The following is a 21995-nucleotide window of genomic DNA, read 5'->3' as shown; positions in this document are numbered from 1 at the left end:
ACCATTTCTTCAAAGTGTTGATATCATTATCCGCAGCTACTTTCATATCTGAGAACCAGAAAAAGGTACTTATCTCCGATTCGTTTGAGGCTAGAAATTGTTGGAGGCTCGTGGTTTTGAAACAAGAAGTATTTTATTTTATTTACTGATTTTTTTCAATTTGATTTTCTGATCTTCTACAAAGATTATATATATATATATATGTGAGTAAAATTTTAACTGTTAATAAACACAAGTATACCCACAAACTGGCGATGCCTATGTGGGATTTTTTGGTTAATCTGCTAAATTTACCATTTTTTACTTTTAACTGTTTATATAAAAAAAGTGTATCCTTTATCGTAAAGTTATACCAATGTATGTACCAGAAATTATTCCACATTTCTTCAACTTTGAATGCAAATATGCTTACAATGATAATATGCTATCAATGCGGAAAAATAAATGTTCCTTTTGTAATTAAATGTTTCAAATTATTAATTACATTACTTGATAAAAATAAACTTTAATTTCAACATATTCAATTCATATTAAAGCCTACAGTTTTCTCACACTTCCTGAATAATAGATTTTTGGATTAAATAACATTTTAATTTTCTCATTATTTTCGTTATGATATTTTCTAAGACGAAAATTTAAAAAAAAATAATGTAATAAATATCAAAGTTAAAGATTGTTGAAGAAAATCTAGAATTTCGAAACGTACAAATGATTTAAGCCTGTAAACAGTTTTCTCGCTTTTGCCGAATATTAAGTATTTGGTTTTACGTATCTTTTGATTATCAGGTACTTGTCTGCCCATGTTACATATCTTTTGATTATCAGGTACTTGTCTGCCCATGTTACGTATCTTTTGACTATCAGGTACTTGTCTGCCCATGTTACGTATCTTTTGATTATCAGGTACTTGTCTGCCCATCTGTTATTTCTTCGACTTTGTGGCAATTCGATAAAGAAACTTCCTTTCTGTCAGCAGGGCGATATGTTATTACCAGCGTCTTGGCTCTTTGACTTCCTATCGCCTTGGCAAGTCAGAGCCAGAAGTGGATAGTCAGAAAATTAACTTACGATTAAACTTTCGTCTTCTGTATCTTATTGATAATTTAGTAAATAACTGTACATATAAACAGACCTGTTCGAAATATTTTAAGCTTTTCAGTCCTACATCAAAGTAAAAATAAGTAGTTGTGAATAGAACTGATATGTTTCTGTATTATATTTGTAAATTTTCGACATGCATGATATTTGTCAAAGCCCGTATTAGCCTACGATGTTGACAAATAAATAAATAAGTTATGGATTTTTCACAGAAATTCCAACGTAATATTGTCATCAAATGGCTATCCAGAGCAATTTTGTTTTTTGGCAGTTGAAAAGTGTTAGGAAGCTTTGTAGATGCACGCACAGATGGCAGTGCGTAGAGCTTGCGGGGAAGTCCGCAAGATGGAGCCAGTGGCCGGTTGTTGCCATGGTTGCGAAGGCTCTCAGACAATCTCACTGGCCCAGATTCCAATTAGCAAGCTTCTAGTTAGGTCGACTAACGAGTCGCCAATATAATATCCGTTAAGTGCTGATTCTGTTTCAGGTTTTGAACAAATTGTAATCAGCAGAAGAGAACAACTATCTGTTTGTTAAGCTGGTCAGCTAATTATAATTTGATGGACGAATCGGTGTGTAACTAGGAACTTAAAATTTAAAAAAAAATAATAATGCGCTGAATAGCCATTCGATGACAATGTCCCATTTGAATTTTTGTGAAACAAATGGCCCGTATAAAGTAACTTTTTCAATATTTGCGTTAGAAGTATGACGTAAAATATATATTTAATAAAATAAAATACTTCTTTGTTTTAAAACCACGATATTTATTAATTTAAGAACGGACCGGTTTCGCTTTACTTAAGCATCATCAGGGTACAAATTAATACTAAACAAGAAGTATATAATGTGTGCATATATATAACAAAATATAGAGGGAGACAACATGATACAAATATTAGCAACACAAAGACGGTCATAAAATACATTAACATAAGTGCACAAGTAATGGAAAAAACCGCCAGATAATTATGTAGACTAATGAGTTATACCAATAAATTGGGAGAAACAAAGCATCAACTGGCATGGTGGTAAGGAGGTAAGGAGAACTGAGAATTTTTTTATGGGTTTATTGGAAACAGACCTAATATTGGACTATTTGATATTTCTAATTGATTATTAAGTATCTGACTTTTGGTTTTTACAGCTTTTTTAATTTCTAGTGCCTCTAGATTGTTTAGTCTGTTACCATGCCCGTTTTTATGTAAGATGTTAGCACCGGTGCTATGACAGAATGTATGATCTTTATCGATCAAATGATTTGCGAATTCAGAAAAACCGTTATTATTGAGGCAACGAAGATGCTCCTTTATCCTAATATTAACATTACGTGATGTCTTACCGATATAGAAAGCAGGACAATTGTTACAATTTATTTTATATATCCCCGAATGACTTAATTTATCGTCCTTATCTTTAGAATTAATTAGAAATTTACCTATATTGTTATTCGTATAAAAGGCTGGTTTGACTTCAGAAGGAAGGTTTTTTACACTTAAGGTAGAAAAGTGATTAATGAATAAAATTCGCCGCCATTGATAATTAATATTATTATCATTGATTTGAGGACAAGGACTAGCGAAGAGGAAGCGATTAATGGCTATTTGTTTTAGTTTTTTATTTAAGATTAAATCTATAAAATTTGATTCATAGCCATTATTTACTGCTATGTTTTTAATTAGTTTTAGTTCACTATCAAAATTACTATCGGACATTGGAATTGTGACTAAACGATGGACCATTGAATGGAATGCGGAGTGCTTATGTGAAATAGGATGATTGGAGGTGCTGTGTATGACAACGTCAGTATAGGAGGGTTTACGAAAAATGTTAAAATTAATTCTGTTATTAACGATCGATCAGGTAAGGTCTAAAAAATTTAAGGTTGAATTTATGCCTATTTCTAATGTGAATTTAATCTTATTATGAAAAGAGTTTATAAGATTGAGGAAGGAATTCAGTTGACGCTTAGTCCCTGTCCACAGTGGCGGCTTAAAGGGAGGGGGGGGGGGGGCGGTCCGTCCCGGGTACCAAGGACCAAGGGGTGACAACGACAACACACTTGTGCAGCCAAATAAGACCTGCGTCACACACAGCTATAAAAGCGCAAGCAGATATCTTTTGAACCGCGAGCGCTTATCTTTTCTACCGTCACACGACGCTATCAAGTTGAAGTGAAGGAATCATTTCTAGGTTTTTTCCCTATAGCTGGAAAGACTGCAGTTGATCTTGCTGAAAATATCCTTACACAGCTGGGGAGTGATAATTTAGACATACATCTATGTCGAGCCCAAAGATATGATAATGCTGCAACCATGGCAGGAATTCATGGTGGTGTACAAGCAAAAATCAAAGAACGCAACCCGAAAGCTTTGTTTTCGCCTTGTGCAAATCATTCGCTTAATCTATGTGGAGTGCACTCGTTTGGTAGCGTTTCTTCAAGTTTAACTTTTTTCGGAACTGTAGAAAGAGTTTACACGTTCTTTTCATCATCCACACATCGGTGGGAAATATTAATGAAAAATGTAGGCGTGTCCGTTAAACGGCTATCAGATACATTAAATTTTTCTTCAAAGTCATCGCAATAAATAGTGGAAAAGGCTATTTGCTACGCAACAAAAATATGTGAGGACTTTGACATTCCGATTGAAGGAAAAAGAGGAAGGAGGAGATTTCGTAAACGTATGCCCGGAGAAATGGCCCGAGATGCTGGTCTTACATTACCAGACGAGCTGCAGAGAGCAATGTTAGAATGTCACGATAGATTTTACAAAGAACTAGACCATCGTTACAGGGCAATGGATTTTATTCTGGTTACATTTAGTGTTGTTCAGACAAAAACGTTGGTAACATCACCAGAAGGAGATCTTCGTGGAATGGTTCCAAATTTATTAAAAGTTTACGATGAATTTTCAGGAGAGGATATCGTGTTGGAGATATTACGATTGAGGCGCCATTGCCGCCAACATTTCTGCCCACGAAGCAGTTCAATGGACTACATTGGAGCTCCTCAGATTCATTGTAAATGGGGCTATTCTGAGTCAGTTCCAAGTTTAGCGCTGTGTCTAAGATTTTTTTTTGACAATCTGTGTTTCGGTGGCTTTATGTGAAAGAAGCTTTTCAAAGTTAAAATTAATAAAATCTTATTTAAGATCCACAATGAGCCAAGCGCGACTAACCAATCTTTCGATTTTATCAATTGAAAGAGACAGGAAAATAAATTTTGATAATGTCATCGAATATTTCAGTAAAATAAAGTCTCGTAAGCATGTTTAGTATTCGGTGTTTTATTTTAAGTAGGGGTGCTCAATACAAAACCGCCCCGGGTGCCAATCTACCCTAAGCCGCCACTGCCTGTCCATATACACAAAACATCATCAACGTATCTTTTCCAGTACAAGACATTTTTAATAAGATGAGAGGTACTAGATAAATTTTTTTCTCTAAGTTATCCATGAATATATCAGCAATCAGAGGACTGGTAGGGCTCCCCATAGCTAGGCCGTCACGTTGCTGATATATAACATTATTAAATTGAAAATAATTTTGATTCAGGCATATATTAAACAAGGAAGTTAAATCTTTTATAAAATCTATAGAGAGATCGGAACTATTTAATAAATCAGAAATTAAACATTTACTCTCTTCTATGGGAACATTGGGGAACAAATTTACAACGTCAAAAGAAATTAGTGTAGAATTACTAGGGAGAATCATATCTTTCAATTCTTCTACTAATGAAAAAGACTTTTTAAGGGTATTTTTAGGTGAAAAAACATTAGTATTTTGAAACACATTAGTAATAACGGAAGATATTTTAAAATTTGGGGCATTACAACATGAAACTACTGGCCTGACGGGGCAATTATTCTTGTGTATTTTAAAGAACCCATATAATTTAGGAGTTTTGGGATTTTTAGTTAAAAATTATATACTGTAGTTAGTTATAAATTATATACTCCTATACTGACGTTGTCATACACAGCACCTCCAATCATCCTATTTCACATAAGCACTCCGCATTCCATTCAATGGTCCATCGTTTAGTCACAATTCCAATGTCCGGTAGTAATTTTGATAGTGAACTAATACTAATTAAAAACATAGCAGTAAATAATGGCTATGAATCAAATTTTATAGATTTAATCTTAAATAAAAAACTAAAACAAATAGCCATTAATTGCTTCCTCTTCGCTAGTCCTTGTCCTCAAATCAATGATAATAATATTAATTATCAATGGCGGCGAATTTTATTCATTAATCACTTTTCTACCTTAAGTGTAAAAAACCTTCCTTCTGAAGTCAAACCAGCCTTTTATACGAATAACAATATAGGTAAATTTCTAATTAATTCTAAAGATAAGGACGATAAATTAAGTCATTCGGGGATATATAAAATAAATTGTAACAATTGTCCTGCTTTCTATATCGGTAAGACATCACGTAATGTTAATATTAGGATAAAGGAGCATCTTCGTTGCCTCAATAATAACGGTTTTTCTGAATTCGCAAATCATTTGATCGATAAATATCATACATTCTGTCATAGCACCGGTGCTAACATCTTACATAAAAACGGGCATGGTAACAGACTAAACAATCTAGAGGCACTAGAAATTAAAAAAGCTGTAAAAACCAAAAGTCAGATACTTAATAATCAATTAGAAATATCAAATAGTCCAATATTAGGTCTGTTTCCAATAAACCCATAAAAAAATTCTCAGTTCTCCTTACCTCCTTACCACCATGCCAGTTGATGCTTTGTTTCTCCCAATTTATTTGTATAACCCATTAGTCTACATAATTATCTGGCGGTTTTTTCCATTACTTGTGCACTTATGTTAATGTATTTTATGACCGTCTTTGTGTTGCTAATATTTGTATCATGTTGTCTCTATAATATATTTGTATCATGTTGTCTCCCTCTATATTTTGTTATATATATGCACACATTATGTACTTCTTGTTTAGTATTAATTTGTACCCTGATGATGCTTAAGTAAAGCGAAACCGGTCGGTTCTAAAATTAATAAATATCGTGGTTTTAAAACAAAGAAGTATTTTATTTTATTAAATATGTCAAACCACAAAGTGATTGCTTTCTACAATAATATAAAATAGATATTTTTTAAATAATACATTACTTAAGATCTAAAAAGAAACAAACCTTTTGAAATGATATTAATAAAAATGGGGGAAATTTTCAATTTGATAGGCGGGTATGGGTTCGACTGCCCCGGGAAACATTTAATGGATAGCGAACAACTCTGGCACAGGTAACCAACCCCAATTGGTTAGCTATATTTGTTTTGGCATAGTGCTCGTATTAATATCGCGATATATATATATTTAATTTTTTTATTTAATTAAAATCAAATTTAATAATATAATTATTAAGTTCTGCAAGTATTTTTTGGTTTTTGTTATTGGTACAGCTGTTTCGGCTTTCAAGGCCATTTTCAAACTGTTTGAAAATGGCCTTGAAAGCCGAAACAGCTGTACCAATAACAAAAACCAAAAAATACTTGCAGAACTTAATAATTAAATTTGATCTCAATTAAATTTTTCAAAAAATTAAATGGAGTTCTACGAATTAAAGACAAAAACAATAAATAGCGTGTTATTTTTTTCCAGGTCTTGGCAGCGGATGCGTCTGCCCACCAGCAGTGTGGCGGGCGGGATCGGAAGGAGCCGGTTAAAGGAGACCACTTGACCTCTCCTGCCGGATAGTCTCAACCCACCGCCTTGCACCGCAATGGGAGGGATAGATTAATATGTGTCTCTCTCCTGGACACACAAACCCTCGAATTCCTATCCACCTCTCCTACCGCTTTCCTTCCTAGAATTTCCTTACAAAGATCCTTAATACAGCAAAACCAAGGATTTCATAGACCCTGCCTTGACATCGATTTGAATACCAGAGGGATGGAAGAATCCATACATCCGTCGCTCGTAGACGAACTGACCTCCAGATACCTTACTCTCTGAGAAGTGAATAGTTGCATTCGGAACATGAAAACGATTATGTCCACTGTGAGTCCAAACGTAGTTCCTCAAATCTCCATTTCGAGAATACGAATAATTGCAGTCAGAACATGAAAAAGGTTTTTCTGCAATATATCGCTCGTCAGATGGTTCATACGGGCACATGAAGAAGGTTTTTCTCCTCTGTGGGTCGGCAAGCGTTTCTTTAAATGTCCATTTTGAGCATACGGGTAGTTGTAATCACCATGAATAAGTTTTTTGTCCACTGTGAGTCTGCATGTGTCTCGTCAAATTTCCCTTTTGAGAACATGTATAATTACAGTCGGAACATGAAAAAGGTTTTCCTCCACTGTGAGTCAGAATGTGGCTCGTCAGATGTGACTTTTGAGAATATAAATTGCTGCAATGGGAACATGAATAGGGTTTTTCTCCACTGTTAGTTAGCATGTGTCTCGCCAAATTTTCTTTTCGAGAACATGAATAATTGCAGTCGGAACATGAAAAAGCTTTTATCTCCGTTATGAGTTAGCATGTGGCTCATCAGATGTTTCTTTCGAGAATATGAATAGTTACATTCAGAACATGAAAAGGGTTTTTCCCCAGTATGAGTGCGTAAGTGCCTTTTGAAATTTGACTTGTGAGAGTAAGAATTGTTACATTGGGGACAAGAGAATCGTTTTTCCACAGAATGCGTCTTCAGATCTGTCGGTAAATTTACATATTATATGATTATAAAAGAAAAGTACCAAAAATGCATACAAAATGGGATGGAATAAATTGTTTAATTTAAGAAAAAAACTGATTTTACCTGCTGTCTGGGTAATTCTTTCAAACCGTTGTAAGCTTTCCTTTTTAACATCCGGAAGGTAAATGTCAATTTCTATATGAGGAAATCCCCCCCTTGTTTACTTCTCGGGGTCCAAGTTCCGTCTTTATGGGAACTGTCTCCACATTAATGCTACCTAGAAATCATTAGGTACGTACATTAATCATCGATTTTCAAATAACATTTACAAAAAAAATAAAAATAAACTTATTGTTAGAATATTTACGATTAAATATATGATTGAATCACGATACAGAAGCGAAAATTAGGTTAACAGACTTAAAGGTTAATTTAAGAAACAAGAATGACTCCATATGTTCGCTTCAGAGACCGATTCTTCAAGAACGACACATTCGGTACAAAGTTTGGTTGTGTAAAGTAAATGAAGTCAAGTTTTCTTACATCAATAATAATGAATTTTTAATTTACAAAACTACACATAACCGACATCACGTCCCAAGTAGGAAGAGGTGAAAACTTGAGGAATCAGGAACTTATTGTGAGAAATAGCTGTTTCCTTGGTCAAGGTAAGGCTTTCGACTAGAAAAACATGAGGCCGCGGGTTGAAATCCCGGCCTGCGCAAGTAAATTTAACATGAAAAATTTGTGTATTTTTACAATTTATCTCTAAAAAATTATACATTATATTCTTGCGGCACGTTAAAGATCCTGTCAGTATTGTCCGGGTTTCACATTAACACCTACTAAAGAACATCGATTGAAATGGCTTTAGCCGTGTTTGGCAACCAGATCTGAATAGCCAGGATCTTCCCACCTTCCACTTACCTATCTCCTTCCTACTATCTTCAGCCTCATAACATACCCAATAGCTCCACGAGGCTGGGAGCAGTTGGAAATCTTGTGCGGTATTCAGAATAAAAAATACTATGTTCAAAGAGTGTTGTAGGCTGGCTGTTTCCGGCAAAGACACGTTTACAGTAAATACCAAATAGGCGTATTTATGGAAAAAGAGGACGTTGTGAACAAGCACATGCCTCGTCTGCCTGACAATTCAAATTCGACTCGCATTGCGAATATCTAAATATTTTTCATAAAATATGCAATGCAACTAACTGGCTGTCCGAGTACTCTCTAAATTGTGCAAATATTCCTTCTTTTCATCTGGAAGGTCGAAATTTATATCAGTATGCGGCATTTCACATCCAACTTCTTCCTTGGGCCCCGGTTCCGTATTGATGGAAACAGTATATGACTTTAATAAATCCATGGCACCGCTGGTGTAGCGTTTGGTTATTAGTTCAAGCCCAAACAAATATACCTGAAACAGAACATTGTTGTTACGGAATTCTTATTTGTATGAGCTTTGAATATTTTGTTTCACTTGGAATATTCTGTCAAAATCGTTGTCAATGATCAGATGACTCCATATATAAAGATACCTACATCAGTATTATCGTTCCGTTTTTATCCAAATACGAAGTCGAGAAGTCCATAATTTTATAATCCGGTATATTTTTAATCAATGTCTTCGAAATAAAATAATAAAAATAGGAAATATGACGTCTTCATTGTCTAAATGTTTCTAACCCCAAATGGATTCCTTTCCTAAAGCATTAGAACTTACCAATTACTATCACAAGTATGAGATGACAAATTAAACAACGTAGGTAAAACGAAGTTTGGAATCAGGAAGAAATGCCTGACGGTGAAGAAAGCATGTGTCAACAATAATAGACAGTAATGAAGTCATAGACAATTTTTTTTCGTAAAGTTGACAGTAAATCTTTCAAATTAACATAATTATGGGCCCAGTATGTTGGTATTTTTGGATATCACTTGCCATTGCTCCCGCCATGGAGCAGCTTCCAGTATAGAATATCTCTCATAGCAATGATCCGGATTGACTGATGTACGGGCCGTACTAAGAAGGATATAATCTTTGCAAATTGTTAACATTCTGCTAATATTAATTATTCAAGTGCGACGATAATAGTGATTTCATTTTATTACAAGATATGTTGAGGAGTGTGGGAGGGATGGGGGATATAGGTATAGGATAAAGAAAAGCAGGACTGAAGTAGATTTGAAGGAAGATTGTGTCTACCCTTTTGGTGATGGGCAGGACACATTTACACTATCGAAAAATTGCGACTCTTATCGTTAAGAGATAGACGAATATTATATGATTAAATTTACAATTTACAGTAACTGATTTGGATCCCCTGAACTAGTCTCGCTGATAAATAATCATTTACGAAGTAGACCAACTCGATTCATATTATACTCATATTATTGTAACAATACTGCCACTAATGCCAAACAAAATTTTCTAATATATCACCCGCGTCGATCGGGAAATGATTATTTTGAAAACGATAATGAAGAAAGTCTGTTATCATAAAAAAGATGCATAAAAAAATATGTTCTACGTATGCAAAAATAAAAAGAAAATTAATTTAGCACACTTTATTCACTATATGTATTTTATGATATTGTTGATTAAAGCACGGTTAACTTTTTTTATTTGAAAAACAGCAGTTAATAATGTTGTTTGTGTATAGAATTACATGTGTTATTTACCTGCGAAATTAATTATTTATTTTATTACTACACTAACACATTAAATATTTAATAATTATACAGTACAGCTACTAAATTTAATTTAAAAAAAAACAACAAGAGTTACCCGATAATGCAAGTACTTTGGTTTATTTGGGATAAGAATATATACTAATATTGTGGGGAATTACTTACTTTGGAAATTCTCTAATAACTGCCCCTACACGGATTTCAAAAATTACTGTGAGAAAAGCAAATACAATGAATTTTAAAGGGATTTTGACCCATGCGTGTAAAAGAAATGTATAATGGACAAAGTCAGTATTGCTTGACCTAAATATTCGATTAGAAACGATTTTATTTCGTTTTTATTGTTGTGTTTTTTTTAAGGTTCAGGGATTTCTCAAAGTTAATAGATTAAAGATCTGATAGAGCTATAATATTTACAATACGCAAGTAAAGGCCATGTTCATGAAAATTATATTAATTGTCTATGACTTAATTATTGTCTATGCATAACCTATATATTTTTTGACATGTGCTTTCTTCTCCGACAGTCTTTCTTCCTGTTTCTAAACTTTGTTTATCCCGCCCTGTTAAACTTATTATCCCATGCATGTGGTGCTTATTGGTAAGTAATAATATTTAAATTCATTGCTATTCATTTTGGGGGTAAGCTTCGGTTTATGGGTGAAATTCCTAAAAATCAAAACTAGTTATTTTTATACTAACTTTGGGCCGGGGAATCCGAATTCAGTTTATATTGCTTGCCCCAACCTAATTCTTTCGGATTCGGATTCCCCGGCCCAAAGTTAGTATAAAGATGTATAAAGATAACTAGTTTTATTGTCAGAAAGCGTTCAAAATGGCCAGTTAAATTGTTTGTGCGTCGAAATTTTAAAGTAGTGTAATTCAGTTAATATTGCTTGCCGCCACCTAATTCTTCCAGATTCGGATTCCCCGGCCCAAAGTTAGTATAAAAATAACTAGTTTTAATTTTTAGGAATTTCACCCATAAACCGAATATATTCCCATTTTGGTAGCGGCCGTTCTTCCAGTTTAGTTAGGGAATCATTGGGCGTTTTGTCAGAGCAGAATGTTTAAACTGTCAATTTGACATCTACCTATTATTAGATTAGAATTTCAAATGCATTTTTAAAAATTACAACAGATATACTTGTAACCGATGTTTTATTACAGGTGGATTACAACGGAATGGCGGTAGACATAACAGTAAATAAATAAAGAATTTACCCAAGATAAACGACGTCTCTCTCAACCTTTGTCAAAACTTCAAGGTTTTCTAATATGTATTTTTGCTACGACTTGAGAAGCCAAATTTTAAAAACTGATTTATGTTTGAATTCCGTTACAACTGTGTTCTGTTTCAGATATATTTGTTTGAGGTTAAACAAATTACCAAACTCTACCAAAGCAGACCATGGATCTACTGAAGCCAGATACTATATCCATCAAGACGGAACCAGGGCTGCAGGAAGAAGATGGAGGTGAAATTAAATTTACGGATTTAGATTTCAACCTCCCAGCTGTAAAGAAGGAATGCTTGCAATATGCGGAGAGTACTCAAACAGCCAGTTAGTTGCATTGCATAAGTGTAAAATATAGATCCTTAAATTCAGATGTCCGGAATCCATCTCTGATTTGAAATGTCTTGCAAACAGGACAAATACTTTTTCACAACATCCTCTCTTGTAATTCATGTGGTGTATATAGTATATACCTTAAAATGCGTCCTTGCCGGAAACCATCATAGTACAGCACTCCTTTAAATGTATTATATTATTTACAATAAGTTGTCGACTCCTCGATTTTTAGCCAATTTTATTTTGGACATAAAGTAAATAACACGTATTTTTTATACGTTAAATTTTTTTGGTTAACTTGGTGTACTAAATAAACGTCTCGATTTATCCAGTTTGAGCGTTTATTTAAGAATGCACAAATAGCAATTACTACACACAATAACGCGTTTGTTTTACAGGATTAATACGAGGAGGCACTATATCATTTTGGCGCGGAATGCGGGTGAATAATTAGATTAAGTTTACAAACGCGGCGTAATACGCTGGCTGACTGGTTAAAAATGACTGACTACTCGCTGCGTTGGGCCTACTTATATAGACAACGCCGGCGGCGGTGGTTAATACGCGAGACCGCTGGTAAAGTACGGGTCCCTCGCTTCAGCGAGATTCTTCTGGTAGTTTCGATGGCGCTGGAATTATGCCTAGGCAATAGCCTAGAACCTTCAAGCAAATGCGCGAAATGTTCATAGTTCAATCATAATTCAATCGCAAAGTATTGTCGTATGTAGTTCGCTTGGACGTCGCTTAGACATGTAGCTGGTACCTATTTACATTACGCGATGAAATTTGTTGCATAAAATGTCTCGTACATTCTCAGACCATGCGTTTTAAACCGGTCGGCTTTCTCGAATACTATAGCACTATCGATCGCTACAAATTCATAAATATTGATTCAGAAAACACTTTCCCATTGACTTAAAACTCTCTACTTATGGTGCCCTAGAGCAGGGTTTTTATTACTTGAAGAAGTTCCCTCAAGCAGACGTCTAAGGTCATTTTATCTGATATTGACCTTTAAAACTTCCATCCAAATCCCCATTTCTACATTGTTGATCAATGGTATATTTATTCGTAAAAAAGTAGCATTTTTTTTTTCAATTAAAAAAATGTTTCGTTTCATATCAATGGTACGAAGATACAGGGCTGCCCCCATGTGGGTACAATTGGAGCAGTTTGCTCCGGGCGTCGAATATTTAACCTAACACATGGCCCTTTATATTATTTTTGATAAATACCGCGTTACATAAAAACACAAATCATCATTTTATCGATTACAGTGATATCCTGCCTTGGCGTGTATTAATTTAGACTGTTAGGGCAGCCAAAATTGGTTTGGGGCTGGTCATGCAAAAATTCATTCTATTTATTGTCCTTTTTTATTCCAGGAAGCATTAATGTGGATAGAGTTACCATAAACGCGGATCTCGGACCCCGACAAGTTGAAGCGGGGCTTACTCATATGAAAATTGACATAGACCTGCTGGATGTTAAAGAGGAATGCTTAGAACGCTTTGGGGGAATAACCAAGGCAGCAGGTAAAACCAATTTTTGTAAACTGAAAAATTCGGCCTCTCCTATGTTTTTTAACGTTTCTAGGAACTAACTTAGCTTATTTAATCTAAGTTTAGGAAATAAGTTTCACCGAGTCATTTTCATCGATGTTATTTTTCAAATTTGTCTACAGATCTTCAGACGCATTTTGTGGAAAAAGGATACACTCCTCCCCATCGCAACTACTGCTTCTCTCCCAAGTCAAATTTTGCCATGAACGTAAGCTCCCATGTAATAGAAAAATCTTTTTCTTGTTTCAAGTGCAACTATTCAAATGCTCAAAAGCGAAATTTAAAGAGACACATGCTGACTCACAGTGGAAAAAAACCTTTTACATGTTCCTTGTGCAACTATGCATGTTATCAAAAAAGCAATCTCAACGGACACATGCTGACTCACAGTGGAGAAAAACCCTTTTCATGTTCCGTGTGCAGCTATGCGTGTTGTCAGAAGAGTCAGCTGAAGAGGCACATGCTGACTCACAGTGGAGAAAAACCTTTTTCATGTTCAGTGTGCAACTATGCATGTTATCGAAAAAGCGACCTTAACGGGCACATGCGGATTCACAGTGGAGAAAAACCTTTTTCATGTTCCGTGTGCAGCTATGCGTGTTGTCATAAGGGTCACCTGAAGAGGCACATGCTTACTCACAGTGGAGAAAAACCCTTTTCATGTTCAGTGTGCAACTATGCATGTCAACGAAAGAGCCACCTAACCAGCCACATGCTGACTCACAGTGGAGAAAAACCTTTTTCATGTTCAGTGTGCAACTATGCATGTTATCAAAAGAGCTACTTAACTCGCCACATGCTGACTCACACTGGAGAAAAACTTTTTTCATGTTCCGTGTGCAGCTATGCGTGTTGTCAGAAGGGTCAGCTGAAGATGCACATGCTAACTCACAGTGGAGAAAAACCTTTTTCATGTTCAGTGTGCAACTATGCATGTTATCAAAAGAGCCACCTAACGAGCCACATGCTGACTCACAGTGGAGAAAAACCTTTTTCATGTTCCGTGTGCAGCTATGCGTGTTGTCAGAAGGGTCAGCTGAAGATGCACATGCTAACTCACAGTGGAGAAAAACCTTTTTCATGTTCAGTGTGCAACTATGCATGTTATCAAAAGAGCCAACTTACGCGCCACATGCTGACTCACAGTAGAGAATAACCTTTTTCATGTTCCGTGTGCAGCTATGCGTGTTGTCAGAAGGGTCAGCTGAAGATGCACATGGTGACTCACAGTGGAGAAAAACCTTTTTCATGTTCAGTGTGCAACTATGCATGTTATCAAAAAAGAGACCTTAACGGACACATGCGGATTCACAGTGGAGAAAAACCTTTTTCATGTTGTCAGAAGGGTCAGCTGAAGAGGCACATGCTGACTCACAATGGAAAAAAGCCTCTTCCATTTTCAGAGTGCGACTATGCATGTTGTTAACAGGGTAACCTGAAGACACACATGCTGACTCACAGTGGAGAAAACCACTTTTATATTCAGAGTGCGACTATGCAAGTTATTAACAGGGTAAACTAAAGAGACACATGCTGATTCACAGTGGAGAAAAACCACTTTTATGTTTGGAGTGTGATTATGCAAGTTATCACCAAAGTAAACTTAAGAGACACATGTTGATTCACAGTGGAGAAAAACCTTTTTCATGTCCCCTGTGCAACTATGCGTGTTATCGAAAGAGTCAACTAAAGTTCGACATGCTGACTCACAATGGAGAATAACCTTTTCTTTATTTATTGTTTTTGTGTTTAATTCGTAGAACTCCATTTAATTTTTTTTTTATTTATGAATTTAATTTAGATTAAATTTGATAATATTATTATTAAGTTCTGCAAGTGTTTTAGTTTTTTATTATTGTGACAGTTGTTTCGGCTTATAAGGCCATTTTCAAACTGTGGTTAGTCCACATTGAGACGACGTTTTTATACTATTTCAAATGTAAATTTTGAAGGTGCATACATTGATTTATTACTGGTTAAACCGATGACTTGATCTATGGTTGGTCAAACCAATCTATGTTTTCCCCTCAGTAAATGGTAATGAGTTCTTAATTATTTACAACTCACAGTGGAGAAAAACCTTTTTCATGTTCCGTGTGCAACTATGCATGTTATAAAAAGAGCAAATTGACGGGACACATGCCGACTCACAGTTGAGAAAATCCTTTTTCATGTTTCTTGTGAAACTATGCATTTTATCAAAAATCGACCTTAACGAATAGATACGGATTCACAGTGGAGAAATACCTTTTTCATATGATTTAAGATTTTTTTTCACTGCAAAAAGTATTTTTGTTATTTGTTATTGGGGGATTATTCCGTGTTGCGCTAACTCCTTCTTTAGCCAACGTTTAAAAAAATAATAATAATACGTTAATGTTTGCTCAGAGGGTTTGAGCTGGTAACACGGGATTCCATCCTCATACATAAGCTCACATTTCACCACAACCTCAAATAACACATCTGCCCTGATAATGGACACTGCAATGCTGTCCGAAACGTTGGCTAAAGAAGGAGTTAGCGCAACACGGCATAACACCCTAAAAACACATTACAAAAATACCTTTTTCATCTTCCATAAGTCTCATATTAATGTTTTTTTTATTTATTTATTCATTTGGGAAATTGACAGTTTACATTTAATCACTTTGTACATAAGTGTTATTTAGTAAAATAAAACCAATTAATGATTTCCTCCTTGTGACTTTAACTGAGACAACATAATTTAAATTTGTGAGAAAGGAATATTATTTAAAAAAATTATACCAATCAAAAGATTATATAAAACGAAAAATTTACGAAACAATACATTTATAGCCATGGAGAGAGGTTGTAGATATAAATTAAATCATAATAGAGATATAAACAATAGAGACATAAACATTATTCGTTTTGCTTTGATCAACCCTGAATAGGACACAAGAGCGTGTTGAACGCGCAGGTACATTGAATGGCATCTTGTTTAGCAACTCAGGGCATGGAATATTATTTTAACTACTTTATACAGGAATAGTGCCTAATAATAATGATGCCTCCGTACACTCAGTGAATCAATTTTAAAGTATAAAGCTGCCTCCGTATAATTATTAAATCTTACAAATGACTTGTAACAAATATATTTTATGAATTCATTTTGAATTGCTTCAATTTTGTTTTTTGGATTTTCTAAATTGGAGACCAAACAACTGATCAACACTAAGGGCTGCCACCTTTCAAAAACAGTAGACCCGGAATTTTAGAAATATAGTTTTTTTTATTAAAATAAAACTTATTTAGGACGAATTATTTAATTAATGCAAAATGTTGTTGAAAATTACCGTTGGTAATGTTTTTCTCTTGAGACATTGTTGATTTGCACGGATCGAAGCTTCTCGAACCTTCCATTTTTTCCATAGATTCAATATTTTACTGAATTTTACAATCATTCATATAAAACTGTTATTTGGTAACTCTTTGCCAAAAAAAACTGTTCTAAAAACTAGATAAAATACTCTTTGAGATGTGTGTATTACAAGTCAACATATTTATTTCTAAATAAATAAATTTTGATATCAAAAATGCCAACAGGCTTAAAAAAAACTTACCCGTGTATTTTCATTTAAAAAAGTATTAAAATTTACGAAACTCGGAATTTTGAAAACACGTTCCATCACTCAACACTTTTTTAAAATTAAAGTACCACTTCACTTTGTAAAGCTTTCATATAATTTTATTTTAAAATTGAGGGTTGAACTACGATATTTTTATTTCATATATTTTCAATCACCTAAATTATTCAAACTTTTACCTCCGTTAACCATTGATTGCATAATAGGATTCTAAAAATATTTACGATGCACATATGCCTAAAGCATTTATATATTAAATTAATATCACTTCTGTTTATTTCCTGTAAAATTTAATGAATATTTTTCAATTTAAAATTAGTGTTACGCATAACCTCAAAAAATTCTGTTTCTCCCAAATCGTGACGATAAAATCAACGTAGAAATTGAAATTTACTGGTTAATATAACATAATTGATCAATTTGTTTAAACAAAACGGTATAACCACCAATTTATACTATAAATTTTGAAATTAAAACACGCAAAAAACTCGATTCCTAACGTTCCCGCACGCAAATATAACTGACATTTTGTTAATATTAGGGATGTGCAGTTCAACTCAAATAGACGAATTACGAATCGATTCGAAATTCCCCTGCGGGGCTTTTTGTCCCGCGTTCGTTTTTTACAATTAAATAAAACAATATAAAAACCATGGAATTGATTTACATGACATACCGGTTTCGCTTTGTTTATTGGGGTACAAAATTAAACTTCCAATAAAAATATATATGCGCACGAGTAATTTATTATTACTTAAATATATATTAAATTATTTTCTATACAGAATATAAGTAGAACGAAAAATAATCTTGTAAATAACATAATATGTAAAAAAAATCGGAAACACTTAAGAATTATCGCATATCTTCATATATATTTGCTTTGGAAGCAATGTTTTTAGAGTGAAATATATCGACAGAGCAAGTTTCATTCCCCACACGATACAATATCTAAGAACTGTATATAAAAATTAGTGCGAAGGCAACTATATTGAATGGAGCATGGAGTCTAGTATTGTATTTATTGGGTAAATTGTAATTATCATACTCACTTTGCAATGAGTTCGTTGATGATTTTAAATTATAATAAAACAAACATAAAATTAATTAAATGTGAAGACATTCCCCATTTTAGAACAGTTAAATCTTTGTTAATGCCATATTATAGCAAATCTTAATTTAAATAAATGGAGATAAAACAACAAGAAAATAAACGCGTTAAAAATAGGTACATTCATAATAATAAGACCACAACGAAATAGCTAACATAACCATCGGGACGTCCTGTGCGAAGGATACCAGAATTAAAAAAGTATGACTTATTCGAGCCATAAGAAAAGAAAAAAAAATAATGTTATCGTAGCAGATCAAAAAAGGTTCGTGTCTCCATCATCTAAGCCTACATGAATGATCACAACAGTAATAAAAAAATTGATTGAGTTCGTATTTTGTGAAAAGAACATATGACACCAAAAGCAGCCGACAACTAAGACATGTTTAATCCCAAAATTTTTGACACAACGTTAACAACACTTGCCATCAAAAGAAGAAACTTATAAAAGCGAACCCACAACAAATGCCTGAATACTAAAAAATACTAAACCAAAAATTTAAAAAACAAGCCTGTAACAAGATGAAACTAATTATTTCTTTTCAGACATATATAAACATTATGTCGCTAGATTCGGAAAAGTAACTAGTGAAACCGTGACCATGCTAAGGACCGTGATCGTTCTAATGTACATACGTCAAACAAAACTACTTGAGGGTTGATAGCAGGTGAATTGCAGGCAGCAGTGCTAAAGATAATTGAATACAACGTTGGTAAGAAACACGCATTAAACAGACTAAGTAATTCAAATCTACGCAGTAGCAAAGTTTTCCTCAATAGAACCACGACGGGCGGTCGAGTGACGAAAACATAGCATTATAATGTGCAAAGCAGGTACTGGGCCGACTGGGGGAGGGAAATATATGCACAATTAGCCATCCAATAGATGAACAATCAACAATAGATGATCAGTCACGACAAGCAGAAATACTGTAACCCTGTCCTCACAATATGAGTATTCAATCAGATTTATTTATATTTGATAAACTAATAAGATTCCTTTCTGCGCACAAGAAGGTCGCCGCTCTAAATACACCATACCTGCGAAAAGGCAGGATAATATTTAAAGCATGGTTCTACGCAGAGTGGTACCTCACAGGTTTCACAAATAAAAATTGTTCTCTTTTCAACCCTGTTGCGGTCGGCACACCAAATGCACCGGAGGCGCCGTTTTTTATTTACTGGTGGAGGTTGTATGTCGTTTGTTTCAGTCTGTAAGTCAGTGGTCATGAAATTAGTCTTTGGGAAGTGGTTACCAGGGCGGAGGCGGGAAGGGTTGGCAAACTTGTCGTTCACTACTACTCGTCTTGCCGGCGTCCGTAGCTGTGCCAACAGGAGGTGCTTTTCCGTCAACTGCGACACAAGCGACGTCCTGAGCATCAAAGTAGTTACCCTCGATGAAGACGATTGCCGATACATCACCATAGAGTTGTGAATACTCACGTTTTACGCCTATTAAGGCTTTTACATGCATATATAACAATATATAAGAAATTAAACTCGTAAATGGTGCAGGAAATGACTGTTTAAAACACATATATATAAAAAAAATATTTGAATTTGATCCACACAGTATGTAGGTACAAAATACACGGTGTCCGGAAACTCGTAGTACAAGCGGGAAACTGGAGAATCTACACCACATGGGGAACCCAAAAAAAACATAAAGTTTTTTGATTTGAGCATTTTCAAAAAAAAAAAAAAAAACCCAAAAAAAAATATTTTTCGGCTATTTTAGGGTTAAAGTTTTTTCTGGTGTTTAGGGTTGAATAACAGATGTTTTAACCCTGCAGAGCAGAAATATTTTATGATTACACCGGGTTAAATGAAGGGTGATTTCAAAATAATGCTTCAAATCCGAGTTTCTTCATTTGTTTTACTTTCAAATAGTTTTAATTAGTTGGGTACATTGATCTTCAGTAATAATTTATAAGAATTTGATTAAAAAAAAAAAAAAAAAAATCAACTTCAAACTCGATTTACTCGATAACGAAAGCTCAAATAAAAAAAAAAATCCTACAAAATCGACTCCAAATGTGATGTAGATTCACCAGTTTCCCGCTTGTACTACGAGTTTCCGGACACCCTGTATAAATATAAAATATCCGAAATATTTTTTTTGTTTCAGCCGACAAAATATTGTTTACGTGCAAAATACTGTAATACTGTCAATTTAAATAGCTTTTTCAAAATATTCCCCCACTTGATGAAAAAAACTTCAATAAGGTATGCTTATATAAAGAAATTGATGTACTAAATATATCAACAATATCGGAGTATTTGTTTCCTAGCTGTTGAATCCGTTGCATAGGAGTGTGATATTGGGACTTTGATATAGAATTGCTACAATAATATTGTAGTTACTGTCTTGTAACCGACCTGCTTGGAGTATGAAAAGAGATTACTTGTAATAAATCAGGGGTATCAAACATTAAATTAATGATTTTATACAAACAGGTTAAATCGGAAATTATTCTAAGATCAGATAATTTTGAATTAATAAACAATGTACGTTTTCGTAATTTAGGTTTTATCTAGGAATGCCCATTTTAAAATTTACATTTCTTAAAAAATTATTTTGGATTATTTCAATCGCATGTGAATGAACCTAATAATTTGGGGACCAAACCGTGGAATTGTATTCTACATGACTCCTTACTAGTGACATATATCATGTTTTTACAGGCTTGACATTATTGAAATCACTAGATATGATGAAATGATAAAATTTGCAACCTCAAAAAAAGAAAAAAATATATTTAAAAATAATTCTAGACATAGGTAAACATCTACGGGTTACAAAAAAAATTGATTAAAAAACGAAATTATCTTTACCGATAATGTAAGAATATTCTAAATAACACTAAATTTTATCTGTAAAATTTTCTACAACATTAGTAAATGATATACAAAAAATAAGACACAATTGTATGGTTTTAGATATTTTCATTTTGGGAATGTTGCCTCCCCATACTTATCTGCCACGGTACTGACCCATCCTGCCTCTTTTCCCTCACATGATAAGCACGTTAGAGTATGGTTTCTCCTGATTCCATCCAATGGAATTAGAGCATTTTGCGGTTCTATGGGTGCATCCTGGCTAAGTCCTCCATCACAACACAAGCAAAAATTTTAGCTTACTGTGGTGGTGGTGGGAGATTTTCAAATATTGTCAGGTTATTCGTAACCCGTCAATGTGTCTTTCTTTAAAAAAAAATACTGTTCGTTGCTAAGCTCGAACGTGGTGCCCAAGTAGTTATGAAGGCAGCTGTAAGAACTATTCTGTCCACCATTGCTGGTTGCACTTGCATTGGACCCTAAAAAACTCGCCACCTAGCTCGTAATATGCCAAATGCATTTCCACTGTCCTTCTACCCCGATACAGCTGATAGTTGAAAATTTTATTTGGTTCATTTTTCAGCAAGGCGTTTTTGTTGTACGGTCTCATCAAAACGATTTGAACGGAAACGCTTCATCACCCACTATAATGTATGGTAACGGTTCAAATCCTGTTACCAGTGGTTGATCAGGTGGTATGTTTAACTTATTTTCATCTAATAATTTACCTTTGAAAAATTTTCTAAAATTTCTCCATTACTGTCTCTTCCATATGAGCCAACGTCTACCGTTATAAATTTATAATTAGCATCTACTAAGGCCATCACTACTGTGGAATTTTGA

General features: G+C 34.3%; 1 protein-coding gene and 1 long non-coding RNA gene across 2 annotated transcripts; one reads left to right on the top strand and one right to left on the bottom strand.

Annotated features, from left to right (window-relative positions):
- Positions 1–7917: 7917 nt before the first annotated feature.
- On the bottom strand, positions 7918–9579 carry LOC149416038 (uncharacterized). Its single transcript, XR_016303556.1, has 3 exons — positions 9495–9579; positions 8984–9188; positions 7918–8045 (listed from the first exon to the last, which is right to left on the bottom strand). It is a non-coding gene; the product is annotated as an uncharacterized LOC149416038 (long non-coding RNA).
- Positions 9580–11671: 2092 nt separating this feature from the next.
- Positions 11672–19749, top strand: LOC149416037 (uncharacterized). The gene is made up of 5 exons (XM_089641859.1): positions 11672–11727; positions 11821–11937; positions 13419–13568; positions 13718–14219; positions 19638–19749. Exons 2-5 carry the CDS (start codon positions 11871–11873, stop codon positions 19747–19749), a joined length of 831 nt encoding a protein of 276 aa, XP_089497985.1. The 5' UTR covers positions 11672–11727; positions 11821–11870.
- The last annotated feature ends 2246 nt before the right edge of the window (positions 19750–21995 follow it).

Source organism: Hesperophylax consimilis, chromosome 17 (genome assembly GCF_061612785.1).
Source record: "Hesperophylax consimilis isolate HC1 chromosome 17, BYU_Hcon_1.0, whole genome shotgun sequence".
NCBI lineage: Eukaryota > Metazoa > Arthropoda > Insecta > Trichoptera > Limnephilidae > Hesperophylax > Hesperophylax consimilis.
The sequence above is the reverse complement of the archived record's forward strand: the minus strand, read 5'-3'. Positions and strand labels throughout refer to the sequence as shown.

Excerpts from the sequence above, each read along its gene's own strand:
- LOC149416037 (XM_089641859.1), top strand. The coding sequence starts at position 11,871 with ATGGATCTACTGAAGCCAGATACTATATCCATCAAGACGGAACCAGGG. Across the intron at positions 11,938-13,418 it reads GCTGCAGGAAGAAGATGGAG|GAAGCATTAATGTGGATAGA; the intron begins GTGAAATTAAAT and ends TTTTTATTCCAG. Across the intron at positions 13,569-13,717 it reads GGGAATAACCAAGGCAGCAG|ATCTTCAGACGCATTTTGTG; the intron begins GTAAAACCAATT and ends ATTTGTCTACAG.